Consider the following 14,235-nt stretch of genomic DNA (forward strand, 5'->3'; position numbering starts at 1 on the left):
TTAAACAACTGATATCCATTATACTATGAGGGCAACTGAAAGCAGAGTTCTCTTGCTAGCAAGTAAATGGCCTAGGGCATAGAAAGCCAGTATAAGTTTGCCAAAATGTTAAACTATCCTCTGAAGCAACACCAGCTCTAGAAAAAGTAGACTTGGTCTGAAAATGCAAACTGACCTCAAAAAATGCTGCGTATCAGAATGACTACTTAGGGCAATAATGTAACAAAAAGGTGCTTCAGAATTAACAAGCACTGCAGACAAGAGTAGAAATTACTAAAAATTCAGTTTTTCTAAATAAGCTGGTTTGAAGTTAAAAAAGTGTTTTCTGACCTAAAATAACTTCAGGAGCTCTGTAATGTCTTGTAGACACTAGAGTACTGTGATGTTCGTCATCATATGTTGCACTTCCAAAGTCCACAATTTTGATGTCTGGATTTTTTAGTGTGCGTTCATCACGTTTCTAAAAATGAAATATACAGCATTAAATGTATGAACAGAATAAGCCCCAGAGATATGTTGTAGCGAGAACAATTTGAAACTACAGATTTACCAGTTTGGGGTTATACTCTTCTACATAGTCAGACTTCACAAATAAAATATTTTCAGGCTTCAGATCTGTATGAGTCAATCTGTTCAAGTGTAAAACTGCAAGAGAAAATGAAAATTAGCAAGCTATTTAAAGAATAATTTCAACAACTGAAAAATATTAAACATACTTACAGTTTACAGATTTGCAAATCTGATATGCCATCTTCCTAATGTGGTCAAGCCGAAATGGCAAAAAACTGTTCTCTTTAATAAAGTCGTAGGTACTGAGTCCCAGTAGTTCAAAAACAATGCAAACATGACCGTGATGTTCAAACCATTCCAACATCTGTACACAGCGACTGTAAACAAAAATACCCGGTAAAATGTACTGTAATACAGCAGATATGCTATGTCAAGTGTTTACATAAAATGGCTGTATCAGCAGGCATATCAGTACTTGACCTGAACAGAGAGCATGCAGTTATTATCCCAATATATAGTAAGATTTTCCTGTTTGAATGTATTGTTCTAGCTTAACTGGGAGCTAGAAGAATTAAAGGGAAGGCAACACAACAATTACAGATAAGCAATCTCCCAGCTGACATCAGGGACAACCACAAGCCAACTGCACACTTTCAAGCTCCACTTCAAAGTGACACAGCCTAGTGGTTCTCAACCAGCAGTCCGGGACCTCCTGGGGTTGGGGGCACCGCCAAGCAGGGCTGTCATTAAACTTGTTGGGGATCAAAGGCTGAAAGCCGAAGCCCCACCACATGGGGCTGAAGACTGGTGACCCAAGCCCCGCCACCCGGGGCTGAAGCCGAAGCCTGAGCAACTTAGATTTGCAGGGTCCCCTAGGAAACTGCCCTGCTTGCCACCCCATAATGCTGGCCCTGGCTCTTATATGCAGAAAAACAATAGTTGTAGGCTGTGGAGTTTTTATAGCATGGGGGAGTACACATGCTGGCTCAGAAAGAAAAAGTTTGAGAACCCCTGACAGCCATTTTACCATGATGGGAGATTTGAGATCAAAAGTTTAAAAAAAAGCCTTTCAAGGAAAGGTGGAGAAGAGAGCACTGTGCAAGCTGCCTAAGGCTCTCCAGCATGGTGGTGCCTGAGAGATCTGACAGAGCCATGCTGACAGAGAGATTCTGTGAAGAATCTATACAGAGAACATGAAACAATGGGTGTTACCATACACACTGTAACAAGAGTGATCAAGTAAGGTGAGCTATTACCAGCCGGAGAGGAAAAAAAACCTTTTGTAGTGATAATAAAGGTGGACCATTTCCAGCAGTTCTCAAGAACATGTGAGGAACGGGGGGGGGGGGGGGGGGGGGTGTGGAGGAATAAACATGGGGAAATAGTTTTACTTTGTGTAATGACACATCCACTCCCTGTCTTTATTCAAGCCTAAGTTAATGGTGTCCAGCTTGCAAATTAATTCCAATCCAGCAGTCTCTTGTTGGAGTCTGTTTTTGAAGTTTTTTTGTTGAAGAATTGCCACTTTTAGGTCTAATCGAGTGACCAAAGAGATTGAGACTGCTGAATTGGAATTGATTTGCAAACTGGATACAACTAACAAAAACTATTTCCCCTCCTACTGTTCTTGTCAACTGCTGGAAATGGCCCACCTTGATCATCACTACAAAAGGTCCCCCTTCCCCGCTCTCCTGCTGGTAATAGCTCACCTTTCCTGATCACTTGTTACAGTGTGTATGGTAACACCCATTGTTTCATGTTCTCTGTGTATATAAAAATCTCCCCACTACATGCATCCGATGAAGCGAGCTGTAGCTCACGAAAGCTTATGCTCTAATAAATGTGTTAGTCTCTAAGGTGCCACAAGCACTCCTGTTCTTTTTACGGATACAGACTAACACAGCTGCTACTCTGAAACCACAAACAGAAATAATTTTGTGGAGGGCCAGAAGCATACATAATTAAATAGCAAGTAAAAATACAGTCCCCTACACCGAAGGGTTTAAAAATCTAGATTAATAATGAGATAGGACACTGGGGAAGATAATAAGCATTGGAGACAAAGGAAGGAATTAACAGAATAAGGTTATTGCATTATTTAGGTAGTACAATGTCAATCTTAGTACTTAATTTTAATATTACAATTATGGTTTAAGAAAGTCAGAGGAATTTTAGAAAAGAGTCAAAGGAAGGAAGAAATCCTAAAAACTAAAATATCTTCCATTCTAATTCTATACTTACAATGTGCTCTTGGGATCTGATGCATTTAAATGCTCCAATACCTGTATTTCTGAACGAGCTGCTTCACAATATCTATCAACATTTTTTACTATTTTCACTGCTACGTGTCTACCTTCCCTGTAAAATAAAAGTTTTTGAATGGTTATAGACAACTGCAGAACTATAAACACAACCACCATAACACCTCACACAAGCTTCCTTTACAGCAGAATTCAACTGCAAAACTCCCAGCTAACTAGCAAATTATCACAACATGATTTTAGTGCTTTTCATCCTTAAACCTATTTTTAAAAGAACATAAAGGTTCATACATTCAGACACAAAACTTATCAATTTTCTCCACTAATTATTTTCTTTCTAATGTGTTAAATATGCCCAATCATAAATTATGTTGCATCTCAGTTTGAGAAGTTTGATTTTATCCTACCACTTTATTTTTAGTCTTTGTTATGTACTAAAATAAAGTCATGATAGCAGGTTACAGACTATATACACGTGTCTCTCTCTGTCCCAGGTTAGCATTGGATAAAAGTTTGATATACTAAGATGTGGTGTATGTCAGCCATCTTAAAACTTGGAATAGTCAGAAATTGGATATACAGTTCTCTTCAATGTCATAAGCAAGTAAAAATTACATTCTGGAATAAGGTATCTACAACTGAATTATGTAACCAATAAGAGTGTAGACTGGATTCCACAATAATTATAGATACAAACAGGTACTATTGACTGTCAATTATGCAGTCCATTAAATTGAATGCAAATGTATGTATTCTTGAGTCATCAAGTGCTTGTTATATACAGATAATCCAAATATTAAATCAGACTGCACCTTCATAAACAGTAACCTTGCAACTGTGTGATAGAGAAGAGTAAACTGTTTAAATCATGCTGTTTATTGTTCTATAGAAATGAGATTCCTCAGAGATGCACGTGAACAACTCTCAATGAATCAAAATGGAAGTCACGTACAGACAGCTGTAGCATAATGGGATCCTCTAACTGGTCAAGGATGAACTGTAGTTTGTCTGTATCAGTGCCATTATATATAAATAGAAAAACAATGAGTATAAAGACACTCAAGAAAACTAACCAGCCAAAAAAAATTTTTTTAAAAGGTTCACATAAAATGTCAATATATATTCACTACAAATTTGAAACTGTTTTGTAAACTAGGCCAGGCTGGCACTGACAAGAAAGTTACATTTATAAGAAAAAATTACTTACGCTTTGTGATCTATGCACTCCACTACTTTTCCAAAAGCACCTTCGCCCAGAGTAGCAATAATTTCATCTAAAAGAGAAAAAAATCTCAATCAAAGAAGTAGTGATATTCTAATTAGTTATTCACAAAACTAAATTCTATCAATGCAGATTAATCTAGGCTGTGCCTCTATAAAAGTGTAACTAAACATCTCTAAACTAGAATATTTATTTTATTGAACTCATCAAAACAGTTACAGCTATGTCATTCCAAATTTCATTAACTTCATTTACTGTTTTGGAAAATGAATATCAATGTTTAATTTCTAGAGAAAAAGAAAAACAACCCCCCCACAAAAGCAAAAAAAATAAAAAAAATCAAGAAAGAAAGAAAAAGACTTCCAAAGCCCCTGACATCTTATTCTAAAAGAAATTATTCTATCTGAAAAGTTAATAAATTTTGAAAAATATTCTATACATCTTGCACTTAGTACGTCTCCACTCTGACAGATCAGGTGACCCTCCTCATCATCCTCTACACTCCTGGATCTTTTCCTTCGGTGACTCTTCTGGAAACGGCATGTGGGCGGCACCAAGATCGTCCAGCCAATCAATATACCCGAGTGAATTCAGGGCAGAATACGAAATTCATTCAGCGGGGAGATATTCAGGCATTCAGATACGCGCCAGGCCACAAACGGTTGGCAGGAGCAATTTCAAATTCAGTCCCCAGAAATTCACAGGGCACATAGTTTATGTTACAGGAGAAAAACATGGCAAGGAACAGATTTTCAGATAAGATACTCAAAGTGGCAAGGCAACAAAAAATTACAACACATTTGTTTTTTCTTTTAAAAAAATGGTTCACTTGAAGCACTGAAATTTATTTTAGGATTGCAGTGTCCTTATTTGCAAGTCTAATGCTGTAAAACAGCAGGATTTAATATTTACTTGTCTATATAAAATAGCCTTGTGGCCAAATTAGGATACCCAAGTTAAACAAATCTGAGTTTAAAGTATTCATCTGAATTAAACATTCTTCTTGAGTAATAGTTCAGAATAAAAAAAGTCACAAAAAGATAAATCTACTCCAGACGGCTTCAATTAAAGAGTTATCAAAAGTATAAACCAGGGGTTCTCAAACTGGGGGGTCGCGAGGTTACTACATGGGAAGGGGGGGTGTCACAAGCTGTAAACCTCCACCCCAAACCCCACTTTTTCCCTCCAGCATTTATAATGGTGTTATAAATTAAAAACACATTTTTATATATGGGGGGGGGGGGTCGCACTCAGAGGCTTACTATGTGAAAGGGGTCACCAGTACAAAAGTTTGAGAACCACTGGTATAAACCATATTGTCTTCAACTGTTCTGTCAACTGAAGTTAAGCACAACTACATTAAGAGATCAGACAGGATGCCCTGCCAGTGGATAGGCAGCATGCATGTCAGATACTCAAAACAATACTGCACTTGTTTATCAGACATTTTGTTAATTAACAGTTGCAAAAAAAAACTTGACTGCACATATGTCTCTCCTTGTTATTTCAAGATCATTAAAGTTACTAAGTTTAACAAAAGTAAATATAAGTAATAGCTTGCATATAAATGGTTTGGATTTTGAGCAAGATGGAAATATGTACCTTTCATGACGAATGAAGACTTACATTTTAAGATATATGAGGGGCAATACCTATGTTTCAGGTAATTATTAAATAAAGGTGATTAGTCAGTGGTTATTACTCATTCATCAGTGGAATTCTATCTGATAAACAATTATATGCTCTAGGGTTTAGCGAGTATATCTGTGTGATACAGAAACTTCTCATCCAAGGGGGAAAAAAAATCTAACAGAAAGAATAATTAATATGAATATTAGAAATAAGACCTTCCCGAACTCGCACACTTGACTGCTACTGCTCAGATGAGAAGTTATCCTCCCAAAAAAAAAAAATAAAAAAAATCAAAAGTTTAAAAAATTACTCATACCATTTGTGAATGATGATGTGAGGCACTGTGATATGTCTTGTGTTTTCTTTTATAGCTACTCCTCCCACTATGGCCTGAAGACTTGCTACTGTGGTTGTGATAACCATTTTCGTGATCTCTGTGATGGTGCCCATTTTCATACACTTGACTGTAATCACTTCTATATTCTTCAATGTAACGCCGGTCATGATGATCTCTTTCATTTACGGAGCTGGCTTCCGAATAATGACTAGAAATAAAAAACAAATGAATTTAATCGACATCACTTTATGTTAAGTGGAATCATTAAGACAATTCCTACTGGAAGGCTTCACTCTTTAAATATCTACAAAATACTGCATCAAGAAAATATTAACAAAATAAGTTAACAGATCTGCTTATCTACTTACTGAAATTTAAACTTAACAGTTCTTACAACAAAGGCTTAGCAGTTTACCATGATTAAAAATCCAAAATTTATTTACCTATCACAAACTTTGGAGTGATTATGTTTGCAGCGCTTGTTCTCCCGTGCACTGCTGTGTGATCTCTTCTTTCTCTTATGGCTGCTGCTGCATTTTCTGGTATCCCAGCTTTCCTTTTCATCCCAATCAGGATACTCGGTTCGTTTGGAATGCCGCATCTGTCACAGACAAGCCAATTCCCGCTTTAAAATTACATCCTAAATACAGTTACAATTTACCAATACAATATAATATAAATAGTACACTGATCTAAACAGCCAGAGATTAAAATAGCCTTCCCAGTGAACTTTACGGTTTTATAGCATTCTTTTTGCTCCACTCCTAAATGTGTTTGTCTCAAAAAAAAAAAAAATTCAAGACATCTACATCCATATAGACATGGACCAACAATCTAACCTCTTATAGGAAATGCTATCAATTCAAATATTCTGACTCTAGCAGGGACCACTCATTAAGAACTTCAGTCATGTCTGCAGAGTTGTTCATAGTGGAAATTCCTTCAAATTCCACCCTCCATTAAATCCAATTTTTGAGCAAAAATTGTTCACCTCAACATCCATAATTATTAGCCAGCATGCTTTAAAAGCTAGCAAGGTACTCTGTGTATTTTAACATATTTACAAATTTTATTAAAGCCAATGTTAAAAAAAATTATATAACACACAGGTTAAGAAATGAGTGTCTGTACCCCTGGGTATAGTGCCTAGATTATCCACAAATACATATAGTATATAAAAAGAAAAGGAGTACTTGTGGCACCTTAGAGACTAACCAATTTATTTGAGCATAAGCTTTCATGAGCTACAGCTCACTTCATCGGATGCTTTTCTCCTTTTTGCAAATACAGACTAACACGGCTGTTACTCTGAAACCTGTCATATAGTACATAATAAGCAATAGTCCAAATTGAGGTGAATAAATTTAACAAGTCAGAATCTGAATACTCAGGTACATCACTCATGAATAGTTATACAGAGAGTTGGTTGTGGAAAGCAAATATAGCAATTAGTGAAGATTGTAATAAGAATTTAGGGCAGGTTGTACATTTAGAAAATATAATCCATGAGGAAAGTATTTCAAACCTTCCTCCCCTTACAACATCTACCAGAAGTTCTCAAGCCTCTACCAAAACATCACTGTGAACTGCTTAAATGTACTCAGTCTGATTAATTTATTGCAAAAAAGAGAAAGGCAGGAAATGGAAAAATATCACTCAAAGCTTCTCTCCTAGCCCACCCTTCAACCATAAACCAATTCAAGTTCCTAACACACACTCCTGCCCTCCCCCCCCCCAACATAAATATGAACCTGACACTCTATATCCCCGTTTGGAGCTTTTGCTGTGCCTCCAACGCTAGCAATCCTGCCGCCCTTGTACTTTCAGATGCTCTCTAATTTATTACTCTGATGAGTCAGGGGAGGGAAAACAACATTCCCGTTCACTCTCGACTGGGGACCTTCAGCTAACCCTTCCCATGGGCGCTCAGCATCGGGCCTTGTTCCTGAGACCCCGTAACTCTCCACGAACGAGGCAGAATCAGGCCACTGAGCTCACCTCGCTACACGTGTTAAGCCTCTTCCAGGTCTGCGCAGTCACTAATGTCTCGACGGGTTTGCAGCCCCCCGGCCCGGCCACTCTCCCGCGCCCTCACGGAGCCCCAATACCCAGGAGCAGCAGCTGCCCCCCAGAGCGCCCACCACGTCCCTGCGTGGCTGGGCAGGCGGCCGAGGCAGCACGGCCCCGCCATGGGGCGGGAGGACGAGCTTCAGCCGGGTCTCTCACTGGCGATCGGAGGCCCTTGGGGCGAGGCAGGGGCGTACCCTGGCCCCGCCAGGCCGCGGCTGGCGCCTCCCCCCACGGGACCAGCCGCAGCCATTTTCTCGCCATCCAGGGCAGAGCAGACAGAACATGGCGGCGGCGGCGGGGGGGGGGCGGCTCATACCCGGATTAACGCATTTAACGGCCACAACCACCCCAGCCGAGCCTTCACGGGGTGGGTCGGCTCCATGAGCCGAAATCAGGATCGTACCCGCACCCACGGAACAACAAGACCCCGCCCAGCCGTGCAGGGGCAAATGGCGGCGACACTGTGCCGAGGCGGGGGCAATAACCCGAGCTTCAAGCAAGGCCAGGGGCGGCGATATCTGTCCGCCCCCCCCCCCGCTATATTGGGGCAGGAAACGACACCCCCACCACAGACACACACGGACGGGGATCAGTACCCCCCACACTCCCCTTTACCCCACCGCCAACCAGCGACTCACCGCTCCGGCTGGTGCCGCTGCTACCTCAGGGGTCTGCTAGTGCTGCTGAGCCTCCGAGTCCGCCCTACACGCACAAAATGGTGCCGCCGACTGCGAGAACCTTCTGGAGCAGCGATGCGCGTCACACAGGGGTGCGCATGCGCGGGCCCGTTCACCGCCTCTGCGGGGAGGGAGAGGGGCGCGCCCGCCCTTCAGCACCGCGCGCGTGCCCGCAAATCGCGGAAAAAAACGTGCCGCGTGCCTGTTTGTACTTGCGCGGTGCGCTTAGTGACGTCAGCGGGGGGGGTGCTCGCTGAAGGACGCGGCGTGTTTGGGGCTGCCGGGAGAGGCGCTCGGTTTGCGCGACTGGCGCGCCGCGTGGACCGCGTCCTTTTTTGCCAGTGCCTCCCGGGAACGCCTCCAGAAAGGGGCAGGGGGTAGTGGGCCGGACGGGGGAAGGGGGTTCAACCCCTGCCGAGGAGGTAGCAGGCCCCTTCCCGCCACAGGGGATGAACTGGTTATGTGGGACTGCGATCTGCTCCAGCTTGTGTTTAGCTGTGTCGCCCTGGCCATGGCTACCCTGCCGTGAAAGGCCGGTGGCTGGCCAGGCCAGCGGGTTTGGGCGTGTGGGGCTGTACAGTTGCAGTGTCTGGGCTCAGGCTGGACCCCGGCCGCTCTGGGCTCCTGCGGGAAGGGAGTAATGGTGTCTCAGAGCCTGGGCTCCAGCCCAATCCCGAATACCTACACTGCTGTTTTTAGCCCTGTGGCCAGACCTTTGTAATCGCAAGTCAGCTCTGTAACTAGGTGCTTGGGGCCTTTTATTGCAGTGTAAACATACTCTGAAAACCTTTCCTAGAAGAGCTCGGTGTAGCTTGAAAGCTTGTCTCTCTCACCAACAAAAGTTGGTCCAATAAAAGATATTACCTCACCCACCTTGTCTCTAATATCCTGGGACCAATATGGCTACAGCAGCACTGCAAACAACTTCTGAAAAGATACAGAGGCAATGCAGTGTTGTAGCAGCAAGAACACTGCAAACAATGTTCTTTTAAGGACAGATATATGACTATGTCTTGGTTTGAAATCAAACTTGTGATACTAGATTTGAACCTTATATGTTTTTTTAAAATTTACTGCAGGTCTGGGTAGCCATGATGCAGTGCACTATTCATGCTAATAGTGTCTGGCACCATAGGAAAATTTTCATCCTGCTGGCAGTGTCCTATTGGGATCCAGGAAGTGGGCGGGCGGAGCTCGTCCACTACGAAAGGAGGCCCCCCCCAGCCTAAGGGGGAGATCCACAGGGCCTGGAGAGCCAACTAATTACGGGGAACAACTAATGAAAAGCAGGGACGGGAGTGCAGTCAAAGGGTCAAACGAAGGGAACCGGATGGGGACACCGAGCAGAGAACCCCAGACAGCGCCCACCGCTCCTCAAAGGCGTCAAGGGATCCTGCTGGCAGTGTCCTATTGGGAATCCAGGACGTGGGCAGGCAGAGCTCGTCCACTACAAAAGGATCCCCCCCCAGCCGAAGGGGGAGATCCACAGGGCCTGGAGAATCAACTAATTACGGGGGACAATGAATGAAAAACAGGGACGGGAGTGCAGTCAAAGGGTCAAACGAAGGGAACCAGATGGGGACACCGAGCAGAGAACCCCAGACAGCGCCCACCGCTCCTCAAAGGCGTCAAGGGATCCTGCTGGCAGTGTCCTATTGGGAATCCAGGACGTGGGCGGGCAGAGCTCGTCCACTACAAAAGGATCCCCCCACAGCCTAAGGGGGAGATCCACAGGGCCTGGAGAACCAACCAATTATGGGGGACAACTAATGAAAAACAGGGACGGGAGTGCGGTCAAAGGGTCAAACGAAGGGAACCGGACGGGGACACCGAGCAGAGAACCCCGGACATCGCCCACCGCTCCTCAAAGGCATCAAGGGATCCTGCTGGCAGTGTCCTATTGGGAATCCAGGACGTGGGCGGGCAGAGCTCGTCCACTACAAAAGGATCCCCCCACAGCCTAAGGGGGAGATCCACAGGGCCTGGAGAACCAACCAATTATGGGGGACAACTAATGAAAAACAGGGACGGGAGTGCGGTCAAAGGGTCAAACGAAGGGAACCGGACGGGGACACCGAGCAGAGAACCCCGGACATCGCCCACCGCTCCTCAAAGGCATCAAGGGATCCTGCTGGCAGTGTCCCATTGGGAAATCCAGGACGTGGGCGGGCAGAGCTCGTCCACTACAAAAGGATCCCCCCACAGCCTAAGGGGGAGATCCACAGGGCCTGGAGAACCAACTAATTACGGGGGACAACTAATGAAAAACAGGGACGGGAGTGCGGTCAAAGGGTCAAACGAAGGGAACCGGACGGGGACACCGAGCAGAGAACCCCGGACAGCGCCCACCGCTCCTCAAAGGCATCAAGGGATCCTGCTGGCAGTGTGGCAGGCAAACATACAATCCCTTGCTTTCATCTGCACCTGCTGTTGCCATTGGTTACTAGGGCCAGAAGTAGAAGTTACAAGTAGGGTTGCCATTTGCCAACTTTCTAATCACACAAAACTGAACACCCCTGCACCACCCCTTCTCCGTGGCCCCACACAAAGCCCACACCTTCTGAGAAGGCCACGCCCATCAGTTGCTCCATCCCCCTCCCTCTGTCACTCATTCTTCCCCACCCTCACTCACTTTCAGTGGGCTGGTGCAGGGGGTTGAGATGTCGGAGGGGGTATGGGATTGAGGTGTGGGCGCTGGGGTAGGGCCAGGGATGAGGGGTTTGGGGTGCAGGAGGGGACTCTGGGCTGGGGCAAGGGGTTGGGCACGGGGGGTGGGGGGTGAGGGCTCCAGCTGCGGGTGAGACTGGGGATGAAGGGTTTGGGGTACAGGAGGGGAATCCAGGCTGGGCCAGGGGAGTGAGGGTTAAGGGGTTTGCGGTGCAGAAGGGGACTCTGGGCTGGGACAGGGGGTTGGGGTGCGGGGTCCTGGTGATGCTTACCGTGGCTCTGAGGAAGCGGACGCCAGGTTCCTGCAGCCTCTAGATACATGGGCGGCCAGGCAGCTCTGCACAGTGTGCTCTGCCTTCGCGCCCACAGACACCGCCCCCCGCAGCTCCCACTGGTTGTGGTTCCCGATCAATGGGAGTTATGGCGCTGGTACTCGGGCTGGGGGCAGTGCGCAGAGCCTCCCAGTTCCTGGCCAACCCAGCGCCTAGGGGCCGCAGGGACCTGGAAGCCGCTTCTGGGAGCAGCATGGAGCCAGGGCAGGTAGGGAGCCTGCCTTAACCCCTGGGCCCTGCTGCGCCATTGACTGGACTTTTAACCGCCTAGTAGGCGGTGCTGACTGGAGCCGTCAGAGTCCCTTTTCGACCGGGCATTCCGGTTGAAAACCGGATGCCTGGCAACCCTAGATAGAAGCAATGCAGAACAAATATAACCCAGGCCTTGACCTGTGAAAATGAATGAGGAACATATGGCAACATGAATAAGATAATAAGCAGAATCAGAAGCTCCAGGAAGTGAGAAAGCAGCCACCATAGGACAGGCACAACACAATTTCACTGTACAGCCTCCTCATCTCATTAGTTTGACACCAAGAAACTGTTTTTCTTCTGTAGATAAATATAGCTTTACTATCTAGTGCAACTATGGCAGATGGACTTGGTTAATTGACAGTGGGCCCAATTCAACCCTGGTGTAAACTGCACTGAATTTAAGTGGGTGCAACTCTATTGAATCAGGGCTGAATTTGGTTCATTATGTTTTATTGCAGGAATTTATACCAACTCCACTGCCACACCCTGTGTTGCAATATTTAAATGGCATGCCTCAAAGATAATGAGATGTAAGCAGCTTTGCTTTACTATCAAATGAGAGGACTGAAATGCTGAATCTTTCACTATTTCCATTTGGGATAACGATTTTAATTAATTAGTGTATAGAAACAAATAATTTAATGTCAGTTACACCCCTACTTTGCTTTCTGGTGTTTTGAAACACAGTCTTAAATTCTAACTGTTATTGCTAAGCCCCTTACATGAGAGACTGACCACATCAAAGTAAATCTCCATTAGAAATTCCTGTCAGCCTGCACCCCTACCAAGATTCAGCACTGACAAGCAGCATGAGTATCTAAACACATTTAACCATACTACCTCCTTTCCAACATGCAAATGGGCTGTTTTTAAGCCTCTTATACCTTCTCACACATTCAAATGTATTGTCTGTTCTTAGGGACAAAATAATAATACTTTGATACATAGGGAATGCATTTGATATATGGGTCTCAATGGTTTACAACGCAATTTGCATTATCCCCATTTTACTGAGAGGGATACAGAAGCATAGGAATTGAGTGATCTACCTAAGGTTACAGAGCAAGTCAGTCACAGGGTTCGGAATAGAACTCAGAGATCTCTTGAATCCCAATTTCCCAAATTAACCATATTGAATACTCCCCTCATATTCAAAGCACTCCACAAACATTAATTAATCCTAAAACTAATTTCCACAATGGAAAGAGGCATCACAGATTTTACATAAATCAAAGAATCACATAAAATCATCATCTTCCCCTTAGAAAGCAGAACAGTGCATGATCCAAACAGGTGATCTGTATTTGATGAGGATTTGCATGGGAAGTGTGTTCAGTACCAGTGATAAGAGATTGAGGTGGAAAGTGATAAGTCAGAAGGGAGATGAAAAACCGCTGTTTGGACCTTTACAATTATGAGCTCCTTAGTAATTTGTTTGTATATGGCTTCTTGGGAAAAGCAATCTATTGTTTTTCTTATACTGTACATCATTTCTTTCCCTCTTTTTTTGATGACGTTAGGACAGTAAGGTTGCATAAAGAAAAAAGTACCTCAGTGCCACAGTCAGGGGTCATTGGAGGTGCAGCGCACTGCTACTTCACAGAATGCTCATAGTGATACCTACCCTAGACCAGCAAGACTGACTCTTATGGAGCATCAGGACAGTTAGTTGCTATGCTTGTTATTACTAGTATTACAGGACACTCATCAATACATCCGGCTCAGCGCCAGGTCTCAACTGAGCAAAGACTGAAGTGTACCAAATTAAGTGTGATTCTTCTTGGGATCCTGGCAAGTGGGAACTGAGGATAGTATCAGTAAGTTTATTTCACTTTCAAGCAGGGGCTTAGAAGGGGAAAGAGAAGGCGCACCAAAGTATTTTAATACCCTCGGCTGCATGCTTTACAAATGGAGGCTCTTCGGCTTCACTTGTCAGTGGGTTCCTTTCTCTCATCATCATATTGCATTGCCCTAGGTTACTGTAGCTCTTATCCCACAACACACTGATTTCTACTAGGCCCATCTTCCCTCTGCCCCTATTACTTGTGGAATAACAGGAAGAAAAGGAAGTTAGCGAATGCATGGTCATCTAGTATTCTTGAACAGAAGCTGTGCACAGATATGAACATTTATACTATCTGTGACAGAATGAACCTGTGTCCACACCCCACATCCGATTGTAAATCTTTGCACAATATCTTGTATAGTATCATTTAAAAACTCATAATTTCCTGGTTATTATCATCCTGATAAAATGTGTGGCAACACTGCA

The 14,235-nt window shown here is 44.2% G+C and overlaps 1 protein-coding gene across 5 annotated transcripts in view; it reads right to left on the reverse strand.

Moving 5' to 3' along the window:
- CLK1 (CDC like kinase 1) overlaps nt 1–11,760 on the reverse strand; it is a 14,554-nt gene extending 2,794 nt beyond the window's left edge. Inside the window, exons 1-9 of one of the 5 annotated variants that reach the window (XM_073306374.2) lie at nt 11,649–11,760; nt 6,406–6,563; nt 5,942–6,170; nt 4,433–4,523; nt 3,979–4,045; nt 2,752–2,868; nt 721–887; nt 551–645; nt 331–460 (exon numbers count right to left, since the gene is read on the reverse strand). In XM_073306374.2, the coding sequence (XP_073162475.1) occupies nt 331–460; nt 551–645; nt 721–887; nt 2,752–2,868; nt 3,979–4,045; nt 4,433–4,523; nt 5,942–6,170; nt 6,406–6,563 (1,054 nt within the window). In that variant the 5' untranslated portion in view covers nt 11,649–11,760. Of the gene's footprint in view, nt 1–330; nt 461–550; nt 646–720; nt 888–2,751; nt 2,869–3,978; nt 4,046–4,432; nt 4,524–5,941; nt 6,171–6,405; nt 6,564–7,960; nt 8,266–8,670; nt 8,836–11,648 lie in introns of those variants that run through there. The other 4 variants (XM_073306372.1, XM_073306373.2, XM_073306375.2 and 1 more) reach the window with 4 other exon arrangements.
- Between the last annotated feature and the right edge of the window lie 2,475 nt (nt 11,761–14,235).

The sequence above is a fragment of the Lepidochelys kempii genome, chromosome 11 (genome assembly GCF_965140285.1).
Source record: "Lepidochelys kempii isolate rLepKem1 chromosome 11, rLepKem1.hap1, whole genome shotgun sequence".
NCBI lineage: Eukaryota > Metazoa > Chordata > Testudines > Cheloniidae > Lepidochelys > Lepidochelys kempii.